Source organism: Sesamum indicum, linkage group LG11 (genome assembly GCF_000512975.1).
Source record: "Sesamum indicum cultivar Zhongzhi No. 13 linkage group LG11, S_indicum_v1.0, whole genome shotgun sequence".
Classification (NCBI taxonomy): Eukaryota; Viridiplantae; Streptophyta; class Magnoliopsida; order Lamiales; family Pedaliaceae; genus Sesamum; species Sesamum indicum.
Window position 1 is genome coordinate 8,800,197 of NC_026155.1, and position 11,456 is coordinate 8,811,652.

Consider the following 11,456-nt stretch of genomic DNA (forward strand, 5'->3'; position numbering starts at 1 on the left):
AAAATTTATGTAATGTTTTTGTCGACGTCGATAATTTTTTATCTTAACTCTAATGAAAGGAGATTAGGTGTAAACGAGAATTTTCGAAGGAAAACTACCATATAATACTTCTCATAGTTTTAATAGTAACAATATTTACGTAAAATTATCATTAGCAATCATAGTAATAGAATAAATCTACGTAAAACTGTCACTATAAATGACTAACAAAATATGTATAAAGACAAAATAGTGACAACAAATATAATTGTCACTATAGACGCGTCGTTAAATAAAAACTTACGCATAATTCTTATTATTATTCTTTACTTATTGTATACTTTCAGACTCGACTTTAAAATTGTTATTTAATATTTGATCACAAATATTATTTTATTTAACTGCATATAACATAAAATTACAAAGATCACTCATATAACATGAAAATTTACAAGTCATAAACTCACTGCAGTTCACATACATAGCAAAAACAGCAACAACATTAGAACAGTGGAAGGAGACTCACAGGGAAAGAATCACCCACTGTTCATTGAACTGATGAGAAGCTGTCTGTACAAAGACATGTGCCCAAACAAACAACGACAAACCAAACCCATAACGCTGTAACTAATTTTCTTGGCGCGTTTAATTTCAGTCATGACATGACAACCTTAGATTATTCATTCATATACAAGCAGACAACGCCAAGAAGACTGTTTCAGTTGACTTTCATTAAATTTTTCCAAAATGTTAATCCAGACAAGTTTATCTCTCATTTCCAGTGTACAGCAACAAAGATTTGACAAGGGGTTGTTTGCGGGTCGGATTTTCTATTATATAATCTATTTTATATTTTTATTTTATTTAATATACACACGTCAGATGTATAAACAATTTTTCTAAATAAAATTGATGATATCTTCTTTACAAACGGGACGTGTGTACGTTAAACGGACGGAAGATAAAATATGATAAACAAGAAAATCCAACCCGGGGTTGTTTGATCTTTGATTTTTCATGGAAGCAGCGTCTTTAAAGCTTCCTTTTTTTGACCATTCTCCTTTATTTCCACACAGACACACAACCCACACTGTATCTGCATTTATATATGTATGTATGTATGCCTTGGTGTTTGAAATGCGTTTCATGGTTTCTTGCCCAAATAAAAGGTTGCGAGCTTTGAATTTCACCAAAACTCGTTGGTTTTGAAAGTGGGTAGAATTGAAATCTTTGAATCAAATTCAAACCCCCCACCTATTTCTTTTTTCTGCATTCCCATTTTCAAGAAAACGTAGAGAACCTTCTCATCAGTGTCAAATTTTTGTACGAGAAAAAAGAATTCAAATTAGTACCAACTGCAAAGCCCCTTTTACACGTATTATCCGTATTTGAAGGTCTCGTAGACTCTCATTTTCCAAAATATAATGTCTTGACTTCCAGAATCTGCAGTTAAAACCCTATAGGCATATATATATAGAGGGGAGGTGGTGTAATACTTACAAACAGATATAGTAAAGAGTGAGTTGCTTTATATTTGTTTCTGACAGCAAAAAGACTTGAAATTGAGCTGAGGTCTTCCATTTCTGGTGAGTGGTTTTGATCTAGTTTTGGGAACAAGAATTTGTCTATGGATTACAGTTTGTGTTACAGTTGAAAAGGGTTAAATTTTATACAGTTAGAGATGTTTTTTGCTGTCGAGATTTTGTACAGAACAGTGCTAACTTTGACCATCTGGTGACATGTATAGTAGTTCTGTTCCTGTTTGTTCTTGATCTTTCTTCAGAGTTTTTGGTTAAGATTTGGTCAAAAAATGAGGATTTTGCAAAAATTTTGGTAATAGCTTTTATTGTTTGTTCCATGGAATTGAAGATTGAGGGCTATGTGTCTTTTCTTTTCACGTTCACTCTGTCTGATTCCCTGTTTTAAGGTTAGTTAATAAGGTGGTCTAGAGGTAATGTTACTGATCAAAAGAGAAACTTGGTTGAGATCTTCTGTTGTAGTAATTTATGTGTATTCAAGCATTTTTTTTGTATGATTTTGTGCAGGTGGAGGCCTTAAAAGTTTATGGGATTATCACTATCGTTGCTCGTTTCAGCTTGGCAAGAAATTATAAAACACAGTCTTTACAACTTTGTGGTCAGTGTTGGATTCAGGGGTGGGAATCAGGAGATGATGACTTTAAGTGCCGACAGCTTTGGCGATTCAGAATCTGCAGCTATGACCATGAGAAGAGGGTTCAACAAGATGAGCAGGAAAAATTCAATAAAGTTGAGGAATTGCGAGCCTGTGAAGTTGGTTCTTGAAACCTCGCTTTCGTTCAAGGACTTAGTTCAAAGCATCAGAAGATCAGAATCCGATGATGGGAATGATGAGGGTCGTAATAATAAGTCGGTTTCCGTTGCTTCTCTCCCTGAGCCTGCGATTATGTTCTCTCCACGGCCCGTTAGCGAGCTTGATGCAGCTGCTGTCAAGCTTCAAAAGGTCTACAAAAGCTACCGGACCCGAAGGAACCTTGCAGATTGTGCCGTTGTTGTAGAGGAGCTATGGTTCGTTTCCCGCGACTGAATAGACGTTTTTCCTATCTCCTGTAACTCTCATCAGCTAAATTAACCGGCCTTATTTGACTGTGTACAGGTGGAAGGCCTTGGACTTTGCAGCTCTGAAACGTAGTTCTGTATCATTTTTCAATGTTGAGAAACCAGAAACTGCTGTTTCGCGGTGGGCTAGAGCACGAACCAGGGCAGCCAAGGTCAATATCAAACGACCATTTTGATGATTCTTTCAATGAATTTCTTTTCCTTTCTTCATACTTAGATCATTATAGCCACTTGGATGCTAACAGTCGATTATGTTTCAGGTCGGAAAGGGATTGTCGAAGGATGAAAAGGCTCAAAAATTGGCTCTACAGCATTGGCTTGAAGCAGTAAGTCCTGAAACCTTACACACATCAGTCAAATAAAATATCAATCAAAAGTTATCGGTTTCTTTTATCCTAGGATCGACGCGATCCTTGTTTCATGACAGAGAGGATCTGTTAAGTCTCTGGATCAATATTGAATCAAGTATACTTATGTTGAGTTTCTGATCTTGTTACTCATGCTTTTATGCTACGCTTCTCTGTAGATTGATCCACGCCATCGGTATGGACACAATTTGCACCTCTATTATGATATCTGGTTCAAGAGTGAAAGCGCGCAGCCGTTCTTTTACTGGTGAGTACCATATGAAGCCCTGTTCAAATGGGCACCTTGGGTACATTAAAAACGTCATGCCTCTAGCTTTTCGTGATCCATTACCGAGTTTTTCTTACATTATTCGTGATATGAAGGTTGGATGTGGGAGACGGAAAAGAAGTAAATCTTGAGAAGTGCCCGAGGAGCCATTTGCAACGTCAGTGCATCAAGTATCTAGGACCAGTAAGTGTACACTCACCTAGACATTCTTGCTTTTGAATTGAGCATTATCGATTTTACAAAAAACTGTGCTCGTGAACTGTGTGAAGAGGACGTTTGATTGATGTGTGCACTTCAATTGTTCTCTTTTCAACAGAACGAGAGAGAATCATATGAGGTTGTGGTTGAAAACGGCAAACTTGTGTACAAGCACAGCGGCGTCTTAGTGGATACGATCGAGGGCTCAAAGTGGATATTTGTTCTTAGTACAACGAGGGCATTGTACGTAGGACAGAAGAAAAAGGGCTTTTTCCAGCACTCGAGTTTCTTAGCTGGTGGAGCCATCACAGCTGCTGGAAGATTGGTTGCTCATGTTGGGGTTCTTGAGGTAAAATACACTTGAGAGGGATTATTACCACATTCTCAGTTCACTCCATGTTTGACTCTTGACAACTTCATCCGACTTTTACAGGCAATTTGGCCATACAGCGGTCACTATCTCCCGACAGAAGAAAACTTCAAGGAATTCATAAGCTTCCTCGAGGAGCATCGTGTTGATCTAGCAAATGTAAAGGTAATTGTACCGAAACCTTTCATTTTCCTGAGAACTAGTGTAACTATTGACTATACATAATCAAAATTTTATCCATTACCACATGTTCAAACGGACAGAGGTTCTAACAGTTTCAAAAGAGCGCCGCGTTTAGCCAGTAACTACACTAACTTTCATATTAATCCTGAAACAAAACTGTTTCCTTTTCCTTGCAGAGATGTGCAACTGATGACGACCGGCCTCCTCTCAGTAAGGACGCTAATGAGGAATCGATCCCAAGACGTACATCAGACAACAGTCTGAATCAACCACAAAGCACATCCACCAAGGACGACCCATCAACAGAACAAGAAATCACGCTGTGTGATCACAAAGATAAGCCAGTATACAACTTGGCCAAGCGTATGTCCTGCAAATGGAGCACGGGAGCTGGACCGAGGATCGGTTGTGTCAGGGAGTACCCGGCAGAACTCCAGTTCCGTGCACTCGAACAAGTTAACCTTTCGCCTCGTCTGGCCAACGCACCTTTTAGCAACTACGGCCCGATCCCATCACCACGTCCAAGCCCAAAAGTTCGACTCTCTCCCAGAGTTGCGTACATGGGGCTGCCTAGTCCAAGAACGCCTATTCCTGCAGCTAACTAAGCATTGGTAGGAGGAGGAAGAATAAACTGCAGGGATCATGCTGGAAGTAACCTGTGGGCTGAAGAGCTAACTCAAATCTTCTTTCATTGCATTAATGTCTGTAAATGGCTCATTTGCATGGCAAATCTTTTGTTTTTTTCTTTCTTGGAAGTTAGGTTCATTTTTTATTTGTTTATTTTTTGTCTTAACAGAAATTAATATTGCGAATATGTTTATAGATTTTTGCTTGTAATCCGGAAAAAAGCATATTTAATTATTAATTATTCACAAATTAAGACTTGAGTTACGAAATCCGGATTGGATTATTTTTTAATTTTATTCAATATATACATGTCATGTTTACAAAAGTTTGCATCATTTATTTTATTTAAAAAAATTATTTTATATATGCAACAGGTATGTGTTACATAAAATAGAAGATATAGTAAAATTTAGAATAGAAAATTCAGTCCGACATTTGTGGGCTCACTTGTCAAAGATGGATCATTTTTAGTCAAAATAATTGTGAGTGATTCTTTTTCCAATAACGTTGATACCCCATAGTAACCTTTGTGACCTATGTCTTTCGAGCATATCATTGTGGTAATGATCGGAGCCAAAACTACTCAAATATTCTTTGTAAAGGTAAATTATAAAAGATTTTTTTAAAATTTATCATAATTATAAATATTTTAAAAAATTATAAGTACTCTTTAGAAGCAACGATTGTTAAGTTAAACACATGCTTTCTATAATAGGTTGTCACGAGGAAGTATCTATTAAAAGACCATTTCCAATGGGATATTTATAATTTTTCAAACAACGAGGTGATATTTGTAATTAAAATAAATTTTAGGAGAGCCTTTTGTAATTTATTCTTTTTTTAAAATATATAGCACCAAAATGTATTAAATTAACTGTGATTAATTTATATTTATTTGATTTTCATAAATTAAAATTTGTCAAATTTGAAAGGGTTTTTTTTCCTTTTTTCCTGTACATATATAGTTTAATAAAATAAAATATATAAAGCGGATTATAGTCATAATAATCTTGAAACTTAGTGAAGTTGACTTTATTTCCACTATATTTTTTAAAATAATTTTCCGTTACTTTGAACCAATGCAAGATTCCTTTGTTGATTTCATATTTGGAATTAATTGTATAATCATTATAAGAGAAATTATATATTTTAAACTATAATTCTATTTATACGGTGGGAATAAATTATAAAAACAAGTCGCAAATTTTTAACTGTAATGAAAAAGTTGGTAGTATGTGAGAAAAAAATCTTGAATTTAGAGTGTTTGAAAAAACATATTAACGTTTACAATTTTACCAAAACATTGTAGAAGTTCGTATAAGATACTTATAATTTTTGGATTTAAATCAACTTAATTTAAATAGTTAAATAATAAAAATTATAGATAAAAACACATTTATTTTATTTTTTTGAAAAAAAACTGATAAAAACTTCCATGTACTTTCCATTATTAGGTGCCTAATACACCTTTCCAAGGTGTTTACATTATTACAGTTTCATTTTTTTTATAAATTACTATTCCACTTGAATAACTCAAGCCAAATAGTTCAAGTAAACATAATATAGTTAATACAAGATTTTTTATTTTATATTTTTTGTCACCCAAATAACTGATATCAAAAAGTAAACGAGATAGATGGAAAGGGAAGAAAAGATAAAGTCATTCTACAGTGTGGGGGGCGACAGTGCCACATTCAAAATGCTGCTTTTTGTCAAAGAAAATGATGGGATTTGAAAGGGACCAGCAAAAGTTGATGAGGGGACCTGGAGTTCATTTCGATTCCCAGGACTAAGGGCTCTATTATCGTTTTCATTACTGTTCCTCAGTGTAGATTTGCTGAAAATCATGAAAACAGCAGCAGGTAGCTTAGGCCCAGCTTCGGCCGTCTTCATCCGCAATCTCAGACAGTATGTTATACCGAATTGTCATCACGACTAAGTATAAAATTCAAGAGGCAACAAGCTATTTTGAGGTAGAGAAGGGAGTGCAAGGGGATATATATCTCGTCGTGGGTCGAAATCAGTACAGCAAAAGATCCAATGAGATACTGATTTCCAAAGGGCGGATGTAGAGAAGGGAATCACATGGCTCGGAAATGAGACGGTAACATCTGTTTCTCTTTACGGGTTTTATAACTGAAACAAGATTGGAGAAATGTAGTAGTTCATGGACTACGAACGCATGAATAGAACAAAGGTAGAGGAGAACACATACATTATTATCCTTATGATCCTCCAAGAACAGAAGGCAGGACTCAAATTATAATTGACATTTGGACAGGAAAACTTTCCGAAAATGAGAGAATAATAACATTGAGGAGTTGATCGATGACTAGCATTGTACGCATGAGTGATCTATCTTAGAAAGAAACCGGCAGTGTAAGATGCTGATCTAATGAAGGGAAAAACACCTATAAACTCATATAATCAGTGAGAAGAATGAAGGATTAGCCAATGTAAACGGGGAATGTAGAAAGATAAAAGAAGTTCTCATGGAAACTTCAAGAAGTATAAATATCTTGACAACAAGCCAAGTTTTTATTAAGCAACATCACAATCCACAATGTAATACACAAAATGCTGAGAACTTGACTGCAAATAGATACTAGCACCTTTCACTGTCAACAAATTAATGAAATCCAAGCCAGGGAATATGTACATCAACAAGAATCAGGTCTTAAAAGCCGAGACCCTCTAAATTAATGTATACATTCCACTAAGCAAACGAGGCCTTCAATTGGTACAACATCAAGAAAGCCAGAGCTCGAAACTTTGGTGTGATGCTTATCAATCTACTTCTGATCATATGAATCTACGAGGTAATGAGTTCAAGTTCATATGTTCAGTGATTACACTAAGCAAATGAGGCCTTCAATTGGTAAAACGTCAAGAAAGCAAGAGCTCGAAACTTTGATTTGATGCTTGTCAATTTACTTCTGATCACATGAATCGACGAGGTAATGAGTTCAAGTTCATGTTCAATGATTATCAGATATTAATATGCAGACAGGTTAAGGAAAGTAAAGATCAACCCAACGTTCCATCACCAGAAGCATCCCACTTTCAGCATATCATTTCATCAAGAAAATTTTCATATAAAATCAAACTCAATTTATCTCAGTATGCATACACAATCACCCATCATATTCAAGTTTCTCATACAGTACACATCAATTCAATATACCACCCCATAATCAATTATCCAACAACAAAAACCTTGAATCAAGAACAACAAAAGTAGGCATCCATATAATTAAATACAATATAATTATTATACAGTAATATCAATCTGATCAATCCATCACCTATGTCCATAGACCATCAGAGAATACCTCTCTTTGAGCCACCTAAAACTTTTCTTGATTGATCCCTTCACTTTTCCTTCAACAGTGTAAGCCTTGTAGCTAGCAACCCTCTTCTTCCTCTGCAGCTCAGGATCATTAAAGCTCCAACTCTTGGAAGCCACCCCATTTGTTGACTTCCCCTTCTTGAACTTCCACTGGTCTCCGACACCACCGCCGCCGCCCGCCGGCACGATATCCATCTGCCCATTGTTCTGGGCAGAAGAAGAAGCATAGGAGGCGCTGTAGCACCTCAGATCTTGCATCCCACTTGGGTTCGAGCTGGTTTGGTAATTGGGTTCCACCCCATTATCATTGAAATGGCTACTGTAATAGCTGTAAGTATTCTCCACCGGCATTCTTTCATTGTTGTATGATTTGGATCTGAAATCCTCCATTCTCGTAGGAGTTTAAGCTTTTTCAACTCCTGTTCTTTTCAGGATTTGGGTTTTCGGTGGCTGCATCAGCTACATGTGAAGAAGAGGACGGCAGCAGGATTTGTAATATTGTTTGTGGCGTCGGTGGGGGGGTTGGTATTTACAAGGCGCTGCCACTAAAAATTCCTTGTCTTTTTCTTTTTGATTAAGAAAAAGGAAATCAATGCTGATTAAGGTTGATGGCTCGTGAATTAGTTCTAAGTTATATGTTCGATTTTTTATTAGATACGTGAGTGTTTATTTAATTTTATTTAAATATATTATAATTAATTATTTTATAATTTTTAATTATATTGATATATTAATTTAATTAATGTATCACTCAATTACATAACAATGTAATTATATAATTACTACTTCTATTTCAATATATACATACATCAATATTTATACTATATATTAAGAGAAAGCATATCTTTTATGTCTATTCTTTTCTGGTATATTTTTTATATTTAATTTATATTTTAAAAATTTTCATCTAACTTCCCTCCCCATTATCTTTCGATAGTTATTTTCTTATTTTTTTTAATTTTCTCATATAATTTTGTCACCATTTTTGACGAATTTAAAATTAATTTATTATTTGTCTATACTTTATTAAGTAATAAATATTTTATATTAAATGGTATTTACAAAAGTTGCATATACATAGGGTAAGCCTTTAATTATTAGTATCTATACTATATAAAAAGAAAATGCATTTTTTCCTCACAAACGGCAAGTACAGCGCTATAACACCAATTTTATCTTTATACCAATTATACCTATAAGTTTGATTTTTTTTATTTGTTGCTTTCTTTCTTTCTTTCTTTTTAGCCATATAATGTATTGGTTTTTATATATTTTTATTAAGTAAAATATTATTTATTATATGTACGGAGGGACGGCGTGCCACGATTATTAGTATAAGAAAATGTCTTTTCCTTTCACAAACGGGAATTATAATACCGCAACACCACTTTTATTGTTATGGAGATAGTACCCTTAAGTTGATTTTTTTTGTTTTTTCTTTCTTTCTTTATTTTTTGAAAATGTGATGTGCATATATTTATTTATTATTCATAATATATTTAAACGTGAAATATTTTTTATTATATGCACTTAGAGATAGCATATCATTATGACTAGTATATATATATATATATACTAGCCGTCGTGCCACGCCGTCACTCCAAACCATGTTTTAAAATATATTATGAATAATAAAAGATATATAAACCAACATACCACATTTCCAAAAAAAAAAATAAATAATGAAGGAAAGAAAATAAATAAATAAATTTAGGGGTATTATCAAAATAAAAATAAAATTGATGCCGTAGTATCATAATCACCATTTGTGAAAAAAAATACCTCTTCTTATATATTAATATAGATATATGTGTATGTACCGTTTGGCTTTGTAATTTAGTAGGCCAAATTTATGTCTCGAATGCAAATATATATATTTATATATATATTTTTGTATGTCGATTGACCCATTGGGTAATCATTTTTGGGATTAAATCCTATTAAAATTGCGTTTCGATAAAAGTTTAAGATTGCAGATTTCTCGCCACAATTATTTTTTTTATCTAATTACTCATTATGCTCATTAAATAATTTTAAAATTTTTATTAACCTTAAAAAATGAAGTTAGTTTGAAATTTAAATAATCAATTATGAAATTATGAATTTAAACACTTTAATCACTTTTGTATAAAATTAATTATTTCATAATCAATTATGTAATCGTAGCCGTCGGATTAGACTGAGCATTGTGTGTTCATTAAAAAACCATGCAATAGGGCAATTAATTTTTGCTAGCTAAGGAAAGCAATGTGTAACTGATTTAATAGAAAATGCTTACATACATACTCTGTTCATTAAAAAATTAGGCATAATTACATCAGCATAATGGATTCATTTATATTAAATTAACTGCAGTCGCACAATATTTTTACGTACATATGTTAAATATTTTTTACACTTTTAAAATATTTTATAAATAAATTAAAATATATAAATCAACACATCACATTTAATAAAAAAAATAAAAAAGAAAAAAAAGAAAACTAACTTATGAATATTTTCAACGCAATAAAAAATGAATGTTGCGGTATCATAATTTGTCGTCTATAAAAAAAGGCTTTTTTTATATTTGTATAAATATGGGAGCTAATACTAAATTTAAAGGGTTAGAGTAATTACTTTTGGTTGATAAAATATATATTAGCTAAAATACCCCAAACTTATCTTTTTAATACAAAATGATATAGAAAATATTCTATTTGTGCACATTTAAGATTAATAAAAATTATTTAAGATATCCATTATTTATTTACATTTTATTTTATTTCATATAATTAGATAAAAATAATAATAAAAAACTTAAATACATACTCTTTTCGAGTGAGCTCCGATAACTAATAAATTATTTCACGTTTGATTCGATTCAATTCAAAATCTTTTACTTTATCAACGTATTATTTTCAAAACTATGTATTTAATTGATTTTGATATGTAAATATAATGATTTAATAAATGGTCTCTATCAAAATAAAAAATAAAAAGTAAAAAGTCAACTTGATTCGGGTGGAGATAAGAAATTCAATGGAATGATAATTATAAAAAAAAAAGTCAAATTCTTTTCATAAAAAGCAACAAAAACTTAAAATTGTACGATTTGAATTATTTTATAATTATTAAATTACTCCTTAATAATAAATTATATACATAAATTAGTGGTTGGTGATGGGGTAAAATTGAATTTACACCGCTTATATTTATCACTAGCATAGTACAAGAAAAATAATAAGATCAAAAGAAAAATAAAAGCAAGACAAAATAGTAACGTAATACTAGCAGAAAATAAAGATTTGATATCAAGAAGTTGAGATTACAATCCCGTCTGAATAAATGGCATATGAAGGTCGTCAGAATTGGGCACGAAGCTCAACTCTCCCAAAGAAATCGTGAACCTCAACAAAAGCATTTTTCGTAAAAAAACAAAATTCCTTCTAGAATCCTTTGAAGAGACACTCGCTTCCAAAAATTTACAACCACTACAAGATAAAAAGAAGTATGAGTCATTAACAACTTTCCCAAT

At 32.8% G+C, this 11,456-nt stretch overlaps 2 protein-coding genes across 2 annotated transcripts; one reads left to right on the forward strand and one right to left on the reverse strand.

The window, feature by feature from the left end:
• LOC105173633 (IQ domain-containing protein IQM1-like) lies at nt 1,094-4,859 on the forward strand. The gene is made up of 9 exons (XM_011095452.2): nt 1,094-1,565; nt 2,025-2,525; nt 2,614-2,728; nt 2,837-2,902; nt 3,103-3,191; nt 3,308-3,395; nt 3,529-3,759; nt 3,844-3,945; nt 4,140-4,859. Exons 2-9 carry the CDS (start codon nt 2,044-2,046, stop codon nt 4,566-4,568), a joined length of 1,602 nt encoding a protein of 533 aa, XP_011093754.1. The 5' UTR covers nt 1,094-1,565; nt 2,025-2,043; the 3' UTR covers nt 4,569-4,859.
• Nucleotides 7,692-8,486, reverse strand: LOC105173634. The gene has a single exon (XM_011095453.2). It carries the CDS (start codon nt 8,327-8,329, stop codon nt 7,892-7,894), a length of 438 nt encoding a protein of 145 aa, XP_011093755.1. The 5' UTR covers nt 8,330-8,486; the 3' UTR covers nt 7,692-7,891.